This window comes from Phoca vitulina, unplaced genomic scaffold (assembly GCF_004348235.1).
Source record: "Phoca vitulina isolate PV1807 unplaced genomic scaffold, GSC_HSeal_1.0 scaffold68, whole genome shotgun sequence".
Taxonomy (NCBI): domain Eukaryota; kingdom Metazoa; phylum Chordata; class Mammalia; order Carnivora; family Phocidae; genus Phoca; species Phoca vitulina.
The window spans coordinates 1,081,062-1,097,592 of NW_022589771.1; the positions used below are offsets into that span (position 1 = coordinate 1,081,062).

General features: G+C 44.4%; 1 protein-coding gene across 4 annotated transcripts in view; it reads right to left on the reverse strand.

Moving 5' to 3' along the window:
• VPS26C (VPS26 endosomal protein sorting factor C) overlaps positions 1–16,531 on the reverse strand; it is a 45,006-nt gene that overhangs the window by 12,713 nt on the left and 15,762 nt on the right. For all 4 annotated transcript variants that reach the window (XM_032392610.1, XM_032392609.1, XM_032392607.1 and 1 more), the window contains exons 2-3: positions 5,814–5,957; positions 4,452–4,601 (exon numbers count right to left, since the gene is read on the reverse strand). In XM_032392610.1, the coding sequence (XP_032248501.1) occupies positions 4,452–4,601; positions 5,814–5,957 (294 nt within the window). The remainder of the gene's footprint in view (positions 1–4,451; positions 4,602–5,813; positions 5,958–16,531) is intronic.

The following is a 16,531-nucleotide window of genomic DNA, read 5'->3' on the forward strand; positions in this document are numbered from 1 at the left end:
CCGGGCTGCTCCTGGGACTGTTGGGAAGGATTCTTTCTGCCGGGGGTGCCGACCAGGAGATGGTGAGCCTGCCAGGCGGCGGCTTAGCGTGGCCCCGGCCAGGGAAGAGCCTGCCCGAGAACGAGGTCTGCACAGAGGGCCGAGCTGGACCCACCCCCGGCTTCCCTGGAGCTGCCAGCTCGGTGATCTGTGATATCTGTTTTTAAGTTAAGTCAGTTTGAGCTGGATTTGTACAACTTGCAAAGGAGTGAGAACAACAGGCATCAACTTCTGGTCACGAAATGTTTTTGAGTACGAAAGCAATAATCAGTAATCCGGGGCAGCTGCTAAGTGAGGGTGGGGAGAAAGGTGGCGAGGAGAGGAACACACTGACGTTCTGTTCTGCGAATGACGTTAATTCTTTCACATGTACCATCTGAGTGAATTACAAGGACGGTCACCAATAACTCATTTATTCAGCCATTCGGCAAATACATCCTGGGAGCATTCTATGTGCCCGGCACTGTGCTAACGAAGCTCTTCACGCCAAGACCTCATTAATCTCCTAGGAGGAGAGGTCATGAAGGCTGCTCGGGGTCACAGAGGTGGGATTTGAATTTACACCTGCCGGTTGCCAAAACCCAGGCTCTGAATTCTTATGCAATGCTGTGACTCAAGCCCAGATCTGCCTGCTGCAAAGCCCTAGATCTTTTTACTTTATCGTGATCTTGCCCAACTGCTCAGGAGGTTCCAGGTGCTAGGAGAGGTCAGACGGGGTCAGGAAGGTCAGACTGAGCAGGGCGCCAGGAGGAGGTGCAGGACTGGATCTTATGACCGTCAGTAAACACAAGGCCAACAGAAAGAAGGAGGATGCATGTCAACAGACGTGAAGCAGACTCCTAGAAAGGATACGCTTAACTCTGAGACAGAACGACTAGCATCTGGATAAATTAATTCTGAATTACAATTTCGCAGACATGTTGGTACTGCTGTAATGTTGGGGTATAGTATAAAGCCTTGCTCCTGTGGCCACAAGAGTAGAACCAACATAATAAAATTTGCCTATGATTTACATCACTTTTAAAAGAAAAGGTATCTGCACAAAGGGCAACTGGAGGAAAGCGGATAGCTTCTGGTACGCATGATCTAATCACAAAGGTGAGAAACAAACACAACATGCCTGGGAAGAACAGGACCAAACAGCACCAAGCCTCTGTCTAAGGAGAGACAAGGAAATCCAGACCCTGCAAGCTGGAAACGTACTACTCGCTACACCTTAAACCCTTTATTCTGTCTCACGGTTTTTACTATGTTTTCATTATGCTACTACAACACAATTCAATTACCAATGTAAAATGCCTTGGCGCCCACATAATTTGAGAAAGAGGATGTTACCAGGTTTAACAACACTTTCTGTCCCAAGTAATGCACCCGTGAATCTTCAGGGTAAGCACGGCAAGCGAGGGTGTGATGGAGGGCAACGCCCTGTGGGACCCTAGGCCGTCACCATCTGCTCTGCTATAAAACAACGAGGCTAGCAAAAGACCCCTCTAGAAACTGAATGAATGAATCAATGAATGAAAAACAGATAAAAAAACCAACAACCCACCATCCTAGTTTCTCTGGAGAAGTATATTTTCAAGGGGCACCTGGCTGGCTCAGTGGGTGGAGCAGGTGACTCTTGGTCTCAGGGTTGTGAGTTCGAGCCCCACGCTGGGTGTAGAGATTACTTAAAAATAAAATCTTTTAAAAAGAAGTATGTTTTCTCAAAAGGAGCAACAACAAATTTGAATATGAATTGGGAATGAGATGGTATTCCGAGAATTTTTGCTAATTTTGATAGGTGTGAAAACACCAGCTGTGTTTCTGTATTTTCTATAGATGGACAGTGAAGTAGCCCAACAAGTGTCATGATTCTGGAACTTCGAAATGACTCAGGAAAGATCAACAAAGATGAAACAAAAAGGGCAAAATTCTAATAAATGTTCAATCTAGGTGATAAGCTCTTCTAAATTGGAGGTTAGGATGAGAGGAAATCTCTTAATTTTTAGAAATCTGTGAGATATTTGGGGAGGTAGAGAATTCAAGTTGTAGCACTCTGAAGTTACCCTCAAGGGGTAAAATCTGTTGACCAAAATAAAGGTTGGGTCTGGGTGATCATACACCGTACTGAAGAATTCACCACCTGCTAACCCTCCAATTGCATTTTAAAGAGTTTCCAATTTACACACAGCCATGCAGGACACAAGTACAGTTTTTTATGTACAATTGACTCTTGAACAATGTGGGGTGAGGAGCGCCGATCCCTGCACAGTCAAAAATCCATGTGTAACTTGTGATTTCCCAAAAACATAACTACTGAGAGCTTATTGTTGACCAGAAGCCTGGCCAGTAACATTAGATATTTTGTATGTTATATGTATCGTATACTGGATTCTTGCAATAAAGTAAGCTAGAGAAAAGAAAACCATAAGGAAGAGAACATACATTTGCACTCTAAGAGATCCAGGTAAAGGGGATCCACACAGTTCAAACCCATGTTGTTCAAGGGTCAACTGTAAATCTGCATGCCCTTCTTGGCAATATTTGGAAAAGAGTGAGATTTCCAATTTGATTTTTTTTAAAGACTTTATTTTTTAAAGTAATCTGTACACCCAACGTGGGGCTCGAACTCACAACCCCGAGATCAAGAGTCGCGTGCTCAACCGCCTGAGCCAGCCAGGCGCCCCTCCAATTTGATTTGAAACAAATTAATCTTTTTTTTTTTTTAAAGATTTTATTTATTGATTTGACGGAGAGAGACACAGCGAGAGAGGGAACACAAGCAGGGGGAGTGGGAGAGGGAGAAGCAGGCTTCCTGTGGAGCAGAGAGCCCGATGCGGGGCTCGATCCCAGGACCCTGGGATCATGACCTGAGCTGAAGGCAGACGCCCAATGACTGAGCCACCCAGGCGCCCCTGAAACAAATTAATCTCTTAACAAGAACGATGAACATAGGAGGAAGGCACAAGAAGTATGACCAGTAAAACCTGAATGTTAGTCTCTTCGGTTTCTCATGAACGAACACTTATGTTATTAAATAAACAGTATTAAAGAGCTACTGTGTCGGGAAAGCAAGGCGATGCGGATGCTGGGGAGAGAATAAATATGACGCTTGAATGAGACGTCTGAGATACTGTCAGGCTTGCTAAGAAGGCATTTTGCATGTACTGCGTTCTGCGGTCAAAGTACTCCCGACCTCAGAAGCCGGTCATTCCTGTCACCTCCTGCGTGCTGTCCAAAGCCTCTAGTGCACGCATTGCCTGAAACTGGTGCACCAATAATGAAGGACTAGATGCAGTTTCTCTGGACGGAAAGACAATGACTGCGGTGCAGGATGTCACACGGCCCGTGCTTCTGCTCACCCCATGTTTCTGGCACTTTGTAGAACTCGCACGCAGTCAAACTTTGAGTTGAAACTCTCACAAGTGTTTTGAGGATCTGTATTTTTAAAGTGGTGCATTTTAGGGGCGCCCGGGTGGCTCAGTCGGTTGAGCGTCTGCCTTCGTCTTGGGTCAAGATCCCAGGATCCTGGGATCGAGGCCCGCATCGGGCTCCCTGCTCCGCGGGAAGCCTGCTTCTCCCTCTCCCACTCCCCCTGCTTGTGTTCCCTCTCTCACTGCGTCTCTCTCTGTCAAATAAATAAAAATAAAATCATTAAAAATAAATAAATAAAGTGGTGCGTTTTAGGCAGGGGAGGGGTCTTTTGCCGAGACCAAATTATCAGCTACAAGTTAATAAATCAGGAAACTTCCTAACTTTCCGCCCTGTTGCACGTACGCAAGACAAAATGGTTTTGTCTCACGCGGCAAGGGGAGCCCTGCAAAGCTGGTATCACAAAAGTACCTTTCTTTCCACCGAATAAAGGAAAGGCTCTCTCCCGCCCGCTCCCTCTGAGTCATGACTCCAAACTGTGCCGGAGACAATAGTGGCTAACGGCATCCTGAGCCAGCAGAGGTAGACAGGAAGTCATAAACTCACTTCCCCTCATTTACAGGGTTTGTTCAATAAAGAATACTAGCCTATGTTAGAGTAGTAGCCTTCGGATATCTAACAAAGAGATATTTATGCGTATAAAACAGACAATCAGTGCGAGTGCCAGAGAGGAGCGAGGGCACAGATGTGCACCAAACACTAACAGCACCTCTCACGGTGTCAGTGTGGCTGGAACAGGGCCCAAAAGAAACAACAGGATTTTTTAAAAGAAGGCATAGCAGGGGTCCTCCAGGGTTCCTATCAAAAATAATGGCCACCCCTAAAATGTGTTCCGCAAAGCAAAATGAGAAATCAAACTAGAATATACATGGGCGGTCCTGGCATAATTACAGTATTAAATTCTTGGGTCCCCTATTAACCTTCAGTGAAAGAAAGACGGAGCCGTTTTGCAAAGGAAAAGCCAGGAAATGAACTGCACGGGATTAGGAAACTCTCACCTGAATGTTGACGAACACGCCGTGATAAGTCTCGTATAGAACTTTGTTGCCCTTCACATGCAAAGGAAACTCAAAAGGAATTTCTGTTTTGCCACTGGGAAATTTCCCTGGCTTCACCATTTCAATGGTACTGTTGATAATCTGGATAGGCTGTAAAGAAAAAGCAACTCTATCCATCAACAACGCACTTCTGGATGCATTTTCCAATTAGCATGTCTATTAACGATCTCCTGAAAGACCCGAGCCCCCGAGCCCTCGGAGGCTACCCTGCCCATGTCCTGGCCAGCACAGTGCTGGGTCTGCAGACGAGCAGCCAGCTGGCTCGAGTCGCTGGCACAATTATGGTTCGTTCACAGGACCGGATGCTTGGATGTTTGGTGCACATCCGAAGCCGTATTTCCTCTCCTTTCCCCAAAAAGCTCCGTTCGCTGTCCTAACAACCCTCCCGCCAGGCACTCCTACCTTCAGAATGAAGCAGCAGACATGCACAGTCAAGGCGCTGGGCCAGGAGGGCCGCCACCTGAACCTGGGGGCTCCTCACCAGCCTGTGCCCGCCTCAGACCCCAGCCTCCTGGGAGCCTCCCCACCGCCTGCCGCGTGGGGAGGAGCAGGTCTGTCCTCAGCCCCGGGCGCCTCCGCGTTACACCGGGACCCTGCCCAAAGGCAGCTATCACCCCTTAACTAGTTCGTGTATTCGAAGCCTTGGTTTAGCAACACTCAGAAAATCTACCACTTGTGAAGTGAGCCTCTGAGTGCTTCTGGAAGAGAACACGGATATTGCGGAAGAGCACGGGCAGGCCCTGAATCTGAATGCGGTTAACAAGACCCCTTCTTCCCTCTGACCTCCTTCCCCCTCATAACTCAGTTAATATGTCCCTCCGGAAAAGGAAACTCTAAGTATAGGAAAAGAGTTTATATTCTGGAACACACACTTCTACCCAAAATGACAAAAAGGAAAAGAATGGCCACTGCTCTATCTGCGTCTTACCTGAGTACCAACTCCAAGAGCTGCCGCATACACAGTCCTAACAACAGTTTTGTTTTAGGAAGGTCAGTGCCAGAAGCCAGAGGCACTTCTCAGAAGACCTCTGGTGTCTTTAAAGGCTGAATTTAGTCTACTTACAGTTCTCCTAATCCTATCTTACAGGAATAAAAACTGGCAGACTTGCAATAGCAGGATATATCCAGAGTCAAAATATCTGAATATTTTTGCGGTTTGATTAGCAAGTATTAAAAAAAGTAGGACCACCGCTATACCTTGCAAAATACTGACAGGTAACAACAATAAAGCCAGAAAACAAGTAAAAACCACCACACACATCGGGATAATGAACTAAAAATGTGCAACGTCAGCGTTCTTACCTTAACTGAATTATAGAATGCCTCGAACACACCCACACTCTTGGCACTGAGCTGGAGGTTCACACTTCCTTCCACTGTCAAAGACACTCCCTGGTGCTGGATCGAATCCTTACCAGATATGACCACCACGCCCGAGAGCACTTCCTAGGGGAGCAGAGACAGCCACCAGTCAAATTAACACGTCTTTGCATTCACCTTGTTTATTAGCAAAAGCAGGTCTCCTTAACAAGCAATTTGTTCAAAGATGTAGATATTCACTGAGCACTTAGTGCAGACCAGAGACCTGGATGCTGGGATGGAACAAGCACAGCGTCCCGAAGGGGTGGATGCTGCGGGGCGGGGCCGGACCTCTGGGGAGCACTGGGGGGTGGGGGGGGGTGGGCAGCGGATCTCAGGCCATCAGGGCCTTCCAGACACGTCCGCACTCCCGGCTGGGAGAATCCCAACAAATGTCTGATTCCAAAAAGGGTAAAGAGCAGGGCCAGAGGTAAATAGCAGGTTCAAGGCCACATTATACACAAGTATGTATAATGACCTCTTCAGAAAGAATACAATAAAATAAAACCCTTTTCTTTGGGTTCTTTCTCAATTATGCTAAAACGACTACACGTTTTCATATGCATAATGTAACACAACTACTGGCCCGGTGCTCCCTCGGCCCAGGAAGCCTCACTGAGGAGGGGTCTGGAGCTTGTCCACAGAACACGTGAGGGCACCCCACCACTTTCGCTAAGTCTTCCCCAGTCTCTCCACGGCCCGGCTCTCTCTGTAGACATTCGAGCCTAGATTTCCCTGGATCATGAAATCGTTTAGGAAAGATTTCACAACAGATCATCTATTCATCTATCTGAAGATAATTATGGAGTAACAGAATATGGACATTATCCTCTCTCCTGGATGGAAGTCTCTTCCTGTCACCAAAGAACTCGGCGGTCTCAATTTGCTACGGGGGTTTGGGGTGGAAAAGGAAGTTCAGGAGACGACACGGCGTCCACCAGAGCGGAAAGAGAATCCACAATAAATTCAAACAACATGTTTGTGAAATGACCTTCAGAAACATAGCACGACTGCTGTCCAATGGTAATATGATGGCAGCAAATTACTGACAACCAAACCAAAAAAAAAAAAAGAAATACAGCAAAATTAAAAGGGGCCTGCAGATCAAAGCATTAAAAACCATCTGTCCTATTAGTGTTTAAATCTTTTTATTTCCTCTAGTCACCCAGTGAAAAAACTTGTACCAAGTTCTCACAGTCTGAAGAATTTGGGGAGCGGGGAGTAGTCTGTGTCCCTTAAATGAACTAAGTATTTTGTTTTTGTTTCCTGCTCCCCCATAAAAAGTGCATAAGCAAATAATTTTTTTTCCTATTTATTTATTTTTGATGTAGTGTTCTATGATTCATTGTTTGCATGTAACACCCAGTGCTCCATTGAATACGTACCCTCTTTAATACCCATCACCAGGCTAACCCATCCCCCCACCCCCCTCCCCTCTAGAACCCTCAGTCTGTTTCTCAGAGTCCATAGTCTCTCATGGTTTAATTTAAACTAAAAGTCCTCTGAAATAATTTAACTTTTAAATTTAATTAAAATTAATTCTATTACTTCTTGTACAACCCAAATTAAATAGAACTCTAATTTTTAAAAATTTAAATTCACTGGTATATTTTTAAAAATTGATTTGACTAGTGTCAAGTAATAAAATGAGCCAAAACAATTTCATGAACTTTATCACTTACACGACATGGCAGCACTTGGGACACTCTGAACCTATCTAATCACACTGTCAGTTAATCTCATGGGAACGGATCTGGGCTGACCACTGATCGGCATATTATAGTCGTGACATCAATACAACCCTTCCTTCCCTGGTCCCTATGGCATAAGGAGAAAAAGGAAGTAAAGTACCTTGGAAGGAAGCAGAGTAAATATTTCATGACCCAAGGGACTCTTCCGTCATTCTTTGATTTAATTAAGAAAGAATAAGTAGAGGGGCGCCTGGGGAACTCAGTCAGTGAAGCGTCTGCCTTTGGCTCAGGTCATGATCTCGGGGTCCTGGGACCGAGTCCTGCATCGGGCTCCCTGCTCAGTGGGGAGGCTGCTTCTCCCTCTGTCCACCCGCCCCCTCCACCCCCCGCTCGTGCTCGCTCTCTTTCTCTCACTTCTTCAAATAAATAAATAAAATCTTAAAAAAAAAAAGAAAGAAAATATAGTAGAAATACAAAATTAATGAAATATTTGTAGGTAAGTTTGGCAGGTCTGTTCAATCCCCACCAACAAAAAAGGGGTATAGAATTTGTCCAAGTGTAGCCCAAGAAGCCAAGGTACAGAAATTTTTTTTTATTATTTATTTTTAAGAAACAGAATTTTAGAAACAGAAGACAGTTCAACAAAGAGGTAAGGCCCATAGTAATAGGAACCGATTCTTTTGTTTGTTTTTCATGGAAAGATAACTGACGTATGACACCTTATTAGTGTAGGCACCCCAGACAATGCTTGATTAATTCTGGCAAAGGGGCACAGAATGAGCTTGAATAACTAAAACTAAGGGAAAACTCAAGACGTCACCAAGAACGTGCCCCCGACTTTTGTCTAGAACTCTCAACAGGGAGAAAGGAAGACTATGGCTCCGGATGGTGCTGATACGTCACCCAACGTCATTAGCAGGGGTCACTCACAGACTCAAGGATGGGAGCAAACCCCAGAAACGATGCACAAATATCACACGCGCAGGTGCTAATTTTTAGAAGGGCCATGGCTGTCGTCACGGCATCAAGGGGGCCCCAGGCCTGAGAAAGGCCCAGAAATACAGACGTGAACGATGCAGGCCCCCCACTTGCACGCGTGGAGAAGACTCGAGGTGACAGACCCTGCTTCGGCCGCACGGCTCCGCTGATGGGGACTCCTGACCGGGCCAGCTCGACTCTCTGGCCCGGAGGAGCCAGGTCTGGAGAAGGGCCTAGAACAGCTGTCCTGAGCTGCAAACCAAAGTTCAGGCTGGTACAAGCACTGAGAAGGTACTGGTCGCACCCCGGTTTCAGCCACGCTGGCCCTCTGGGCAGAAATGACACCCAACTCCGTTCAGAGACCTCGTTCTTCTCTAAGTGGAAAAGGCCACTAGCAAACAACACAACTTTTTTCTTTTGGGTTCCCCAGAATGAAATACCACGCCCATAATCTGGACCCCGGGTTTGAAGATGGGGGTGTCAAGTCGGCATCCCCATGCCAGCCTCCTGGAAGCCGCCCGAAAGAACAAGAAATAATCCCACAGCCTCTATTCTCGGTGAAGCAAGGAGACAGGTGAGGACCAAGACAAGGTGGAAGGCCTGCTAAAAAGGCGAGGAGCCAGCAGGGGCCCGCGGGAGAAAGCCGAAACAAGGCCCCGTGGCCGTGGGACTCAGCTTCTGGCGGGTGAGGGCACACGTCGGGGGCGGCGGCCCCGGCTGCAGGCTTGGCCGGAGCTGCTCGGGACCCGAGGGGCCGAGGAGGCAGCCCCAGCCAAGAGGTCCCTGCAGGCAGTGGGAAGCAGGAGCCTCTGCAGCACGGGGAGGCACGCAGGCCCTCCCACTGCGGACCCCCCTCCCCCACCCCGCTGCTTCGGCCACAGCGGAAGAGCAGTGAAGGACAAAGACACCCACACATCAAACCTCAGCCAGCCTGGTGGAGGGATAAGTTCAAGGCCTACAAAAAGGAGACATAATCGATGTAAACATGAGTGAGGGAGGGACGGGAGAGAAATCCAAGCAGCAGATGATGGAGCCATACAAGACAGATCATGTCACTCTTCTACTTCAAGGGACCTTATGGCAGCTCCCCATGTCACTCAGGGGGAAGGCCAAAGTCATTTCGATGGCCTACAAAGGGGGGGTCTGCCCCTCCCCTGACCAGTCTGGCCTCATCTCTTAACCCACCCCCTCAGTCACTTCATTTCACTCCTCCCTCCCTGGCCCCCTTGCTAGTCCTTTAGGTGCCTGCAAACTCCTGCCCCAGGGCATTTGCACGTGTTCTTCCCTCCACCTGGACGCTCCTCCTGCAGGTACCCACGTGGCTTATGACAAAAATTCTCTCCTTGACCAAACGCTACTCAGCCTTCCTAGAGCTGTTTTTCGACCAGACCTTGACGTCTGGACTTCCATGTTTGTCTCTGCATGGTCCAACCGTAGCAAGAATTCTGCTAATTGCTTTAGCCAGCCCCCATATCTGATCATCCTTGCTCGGGTTTCTCATCCTCCCCCAGTGCCCCATATGAGGTCGGTCACCCTGGCCTGCCTTCAGCAAGAATCTTGTTAGGTTGGTTAGCCAGAATCCACTCTTAGACTTTGTCCCTGATGTCTCCTCTCTGTAATTTTCCACCCACTGACGCCGCCTGGTCCCCCAGCTCTTTGCCTGCACTGTACTCAGAGTTGAGTCTGTTCTCTCTCCTACTGCAAGCCCCCACTGCAGAGGTCTCCACACCCACCACAACAGTTCCCCTTGAAAAACCCTGCCTGATGTCTTTTTTTTTTTTTAAGATTTTTTTTATTTATTTATTTGACAGAGAGAGAGACACAGCGAGAGAGGGAACACAAGCAGGGGAGTGGGAGAGGGAGAAGCAGGCCTCCTGCGGAGCAGGGAGTCCGATGCGGGGCTCGATCCCAGGACCTGGAATCATGACCTGAGCCGAAGGCAGACACTTAACGACTGAGCCACCCAGGCGCCCCACCCTGCCTGATGTCTTTAACAAGTATCATGGATAATTTTTTCTTTAACATTCACTCCCTCATCTCCATCAAGTCATTGTGCAAATGACACCATTTTAGCGAGGGCTTCCCTGACCATCCTCTTTAAAACTGCCCGCTTCCCACACTCACTTACCCCATTCCTCAACTCTGCTCTAGAGCACTTGTCACCTTCTAAAATATACATAAGTAATGATCTCTTATATATTATCTGTACTCCTGAAATATAAACTCCACAGGTTCGAGTGATTGTGAGAACAGGACCTTGATGAATGCTTACTGAATATTCATTACTCAATATTCAATATTCATAAATGACCATTCACCAGAAAAAACAGTACCATCAAGCAGATGAAAACTGTGAACATGCATTTCACCATGAATGTTTTAAATTGCTTACATAAAAGATGGACAGAAAACAGAGCTGTAAGAGCTCAGGGATGATAAAATGAAGAGGTCACAGAAAGAGATAAAAATAGAAGAAAAACTCAGGAAAGAAGTGGAAGGAAAAAAATAAAAACATCACAGGAAAGGAGGTGAAACTGAAAGAGGCAAAAAGTACACACAGGCAGAAGTGAGAAAATGCAAACAAATTAAATGAAAATTTAATAAAGTATTAAAAAGAATCACCAAAAAAGTGACAAATATAAGGGACAGTGAGGAACATCCAACGTGTGCATAATGAAGTTCCCAAATTAGGAAACTGAAAGAATGGAACAGAACACATATTCACTGATATAATTTTAAAATACTCAAAGGGTCGGGCCCCTGGGTGGCTCAGTTGGTTAAGCGTCTGCCTTCAGCTCAGGTCATGATCTCCAGGTCCTGGGATTGAGCCGTGCATTGGGGGTCCCTGTTCAGCAGGGAGTCTGTTTCTCCCTCTCCCTCTGCCCCTCCCCCCAACTCGTTCTCTCTCTCTCTCAAATAAATAAAATCTTACAAAAAAAATACTGAAAGGGCAAATGAATCAGGAATGGTCAAGAAAAGGACAGATTTTAGTAAAATTATTCTATCTCAAAAAGAAAGAATCCTTCAGGAGTCAGGCAAAAAGATCAAGTCACTCATAAGAAGGGAGAAAAACCAGACTTCTCCATAGCAAGATGCAATTCAAAATGAAGGTACAGCCATGGCCATTACAATGCTCGATGAACACAGCATGATCATAGAATTTTATACCCACCTAAACAGTCACTCCACTATAAAGGAGCTTTAAATGTGCAGAAACAAATCCCAAGGAGCACTGCGTGAAAATCCTCCTTGACGAATTTAGTACGTAGTGAACTACAAGCATCCATGGGATGGCTAGAAAAACTAGCTAGTCAAAAAAAAAAGAACTGGCTAGTCAAAAAAAAAAAACCACTTGTGAAGACTGAATCCCTTTAACTCTAATAATAAGACAAGGAGATACGTGATGATGATGGTAGGAGAACAGAATGCAAAATACAAGGCCCAACAGTGTAGAGGTGACTTAAGTAACACTAGCCGGGAGAGGAATGGAGCAAGAACGTGGGAGGTAGCATAATGTCCATGCTTGCCCTGACTCTCATAGCTGGGGCTTACAAACACTCCATGAAAACCATGCTCTCCAGGGCACCTGGCTGGCTCAGTCGGAGGAGCGTGTGATTCTCGATTCTGGGGTCATGAATTCGAGCCTCATGCTGGGTGTAGAGATAACTTAAATAAATAAATAAACTTAAAAAAAAAAAAAAGACAACCCATGCTCCCCAGCATGGCAGCCACTAGCCATATGTGGCTATTTAAACTCAAATTTATAGGGCTTAATATTAAATAAAGTTTAAGTTCAGCTCCTCAGTCGTACTAGCCACATATTCAAGTGCTTAAAAACCACTTTATGGCCAGTGGCTGTCACAGAGGACAGGGCAGATAAACAGGACACACACATCACCGCGGAGAGTTCTACTAGACAGTGCTGCCCTAAACAAATCGAATCACAGAGTACAAATAAACCTCACAAACGTAAATACCAGTAAAGGTGATATTTGTAAATAACTAAGACCAGTTGGTAGAAGAGAAGAAAGGAGGAAGGAAAGAAGGGGAAATACAATAATTTCATCATTGCTCACAAGAGGGGATTAATAAATAACGTCTAAAACATAGCAGATGTAGGGCACAATAAAAAGTTGTAAGGGTAACAATTATAACAAATAAAACTCCAAAGTATTAGAAAATCATATAAACAACATAAAGCAAAGAAAAGAAGGCTGGAGAGAGGAAGTTTTAAAAGCTACTTAAAAAACCATCCCCTCAAGTGACACCAAAGCAGCAGCGACAGAACTCATGCCAAACACATGCCAGATTAATAAATGGGCTAAATTAATGTCTATTAAAAACAGACATTCAGATTCTATCTCAAAGCAAAACCCAATTTTCTGTTGTATGACAGAGAAGCACCTACAAGAAGAAGAAAGGCTAAGCAAAGGACTCTGAAGCAAGAGCGAAGAAATCAATCACAGGCTGTAATATGCACATCAAACAAGGCTGAGTTCAGGGCGGGAAGGACTGGACGAGACAAAGAAGGGCACTGTGCAATTCCCAGCAGTGTGGCTCGCGGCGAAGACCCGCGGCACGACTCCCTGCGATTGAATAACGTGGCATTGACACTCGCAAGCAGAAACTACAGCGGACACCAGCAGAAATTGAGGAAAACACATCCGGTGTGGGAGATATTAATTTGCCCCCTTAGCTCATGACACATAAAAGGACAAGAAGAAGAAAAGGTATAAAGGACCTACGGGACGCATCAGAAAGGTATGACTAATGGGCACACGTGGAACCCCACGCCCTGGGGGAGCTACGCTCTTTTTCGTGTCCATAGTCCATGCACAAAAATTGACCAAACTGGCCCGTAAATAAGTTCAACGGTTCTTTTTTTTTTTTTAAATAGCAAAGCAAATTATTCAACTCATCAAGAAAAAAAAAAAAAAGAGGAAAGCAAACACAAATTTCCAAAATAAGAAATAAGAAATAGCAGAGATACAGAGGTAATTAAAAGAATAGTAAGAGAATGTGTTGTTCGATTGCATGTGAGTCAATCTGAAAAGTTGATAAAGTGAGTTATTCTGGGGCACCTGGGTGGCTCAGTCATTAAGCGTCTGCCTTCGGCTCAGGTCATGATCCCAGGGTCCTGGGATTGAGCCCCACGTCGGGCTCCCTGCTTCTCCCTCTCCCACTCCCCCTGCTTGGGTTCCCTCTCTCACTGTCTCTCTCTCTGTCAAAATAAATACATAAAATCTTAAAAAAAAAAAAAAAAGTGAGTTATTCTTCTAGGAAAATATAATTAACCCAAACTAACTATAAAGGAGACATGAAACCTAAGCAAATTGGTCACTGCAGAAAAAGTAGAGAAAGTTATAAATAAGCCCCCGCTCAAAGCACCAGGCCCAGAGAGTTTCTGAGATCATCCCCAAATGTAGAAAGAACAGAAAATTCCAATATGAAACTACTCCAAAACATAGAAAAAGGAGCTTCTTTTAAAAAAATAAAGCAAATAAAATAATGATACCAAAAGACAAAATCTATACACATACTCATTCCCATAGAAAGCTAGATTTTTCTCACTTATGACTATCAATCCAAAGGTCCTATATAAAATATTAACAAATACAATCCAGGAACAACTTAAAGGAATATCACACCGTAATCCCATGGGATTTAGTCCTGAATGAATGGATAGCTCAATTACTGAGAAAAACTACTAATACAACTTATTATATTAATAGCTCTCCAAAGAAAAATCACAGTCATCTCTAGAGATGCTGAAAAGTCAGTTGCTAAAATGTAATATCCATTCTTGGTAAAATTCTTGGTAAAGTAAGAAGGATACTTCCTCAACACGACAAAATAGATCGAGCTTCCCCAAAAGTCAGCATCAAACTTGATGGGAAATGAGATACGCTGCATTTAAATCAAGAATAAAATAAGGATGAACACTGTCACCACTATTAATGGACTGCAAGTACTAGTTAATGTAACCAGAGAAACAGTATGAAAATCGAAAAGGAGAAAGTAAAATGGTCATTATCTGCAGATAATATGACTGTATGCCTGAAAGAACCCACAACAATTCACTGAAAACTATCAACATGAAGAGAATTTCAGAAGACAGTTGGGTTCAAAATTAATGTGCAGAAATTTATAAGGCATCATGTACAAAAAACAACCAATGAGAAATAGGCTGGAAGAAAAGTCTTTATTTTCAAAAGCAACTAAAAGTCAAAATATTGTAAGTTAACAGGAAATGACCAAAAACACTGATAAGACAAAATTTAAAACACAGCTGAGGGGCATAAAACAAATGGAAAGCCAGACCATGTTTTTTAAAACAAAGTCTTTTTGTGTTTTTTGTTTTAGATTTTATTTATTTATTTGAGAGAGAGAGAGAGAGAGATAGGGAGAGAAAGCATGGTGGCGGGGGGAGGGGGGAGAAGTAGGCTTCCCACTGAGCAGGGAGCCCAGTGGGGCTCGAATCCCAGGACCCTGAGATCATGACCTGAGCTGAAGGCAGCCGCTTAACCAACTGAGCCACCCAGGGGCCCACGAATACAAAGTTTTAACACCTTCGATGTGCCTACTTGCCCAAAGTTAAGTCTATAAATTTAGACAACAGAATCCTAAGGAAAATAATTCTTTCTGCAGCTATGTGGTATGGTGATATAGACCAGATAAGCGGATTTGAAAATTCTTATACAATAGTCAATGAATGTTGAAGAGAAGAGAAAGGAGACTAGCTCTATGAGATGTTACATTGCCACGATAATTTACAACGTGTGGTACAGGGCAATAGAACAAAATGGAGGAGACCAGAAATAGACCCAGATAGCAGGGGAATTTAACAGATGATAAAAGTAGCATTTTAAATCCACAGGAAAAGATGGAATAGTCACTAAATGATACTAGAAAACTGGCCAGAGAACTGGAAAAAAAAAACATTAAGTGGGAGCCATATTGCAAACCTTCATACATGGAAAGTTCACAATGCATCAAAGACTTCAATGTTTTTACGCAAACAACCAAAATGTTAGAAGAAACCATTCGGGATGACTTTTATCATATCCAAGTGACTCAAAACTCTGAATAAATACTACTACAAATACAACCCAAAATAAAGTTTGTTTCCTAAAAGTGATTAGGACTGGTATCACTTACATAAATGATAAACTAGGGAAATAATGCAACTCGGTGTAACAGGCAAATATGAAAATATGCCCAATCTCAATAATAATATGAGAAATAACAATTAAAACCATCATACCTAACAGATTACCAAGACCACAATATTTGAGGGTATTGTGTTAGGGGAGGTGGCAATGGGTGCTCTCAGATGTTTCTGGTGGGAGTCTGAAATACCATGACCTCATGAAGAACATCTGGCAATACCAAGACATTTTACAAACACCTGGGCCCGGCAATTCCATTTTAGGAATTTTCCTCAGATATACTGGTACAGGTGAAATGACTTATGAACATGGTTATTCAGGGCAATGCTGTTTGTAATAACAAGACTGTAATAACCTAAATTCTAACAATAGGAAAATGGTGGTTTTTCCCTTGAACAATATCCTGACAATCATTCACATTAGTATATACATGTTCTTTTTTTTTTTTTAAGGCTGTATATTGCACCACTGTGAAAAAACATTGTTGCCATTTGTACATATTTACTTACATATGTATAAAATATCTTTGGCAGGAATCACAAGAAATTGATAGCTTTTGGTTACCCCATTGAGAGGACCTTGATGGATGGTGAGGGGAAGATGCGTCCATCTTGAAACTCATGAATTTTAGGGCGCCTGGGTGGCTCAGTTGGTTAAGCGACTGCCTTCAGCTCAGGTCATGATCCTGGAGTCCCAGGATCGAGTCCCGCATCGGGCTCCCTGCTCGGCGGGGGGTCTGCTTCTCCCTCTGACCCTCCTCCCTCTCATGCTCTCTGTCTCTCATTCTCTCTCTCTCAAATAAATAAATAAAATCTTTAAAAAA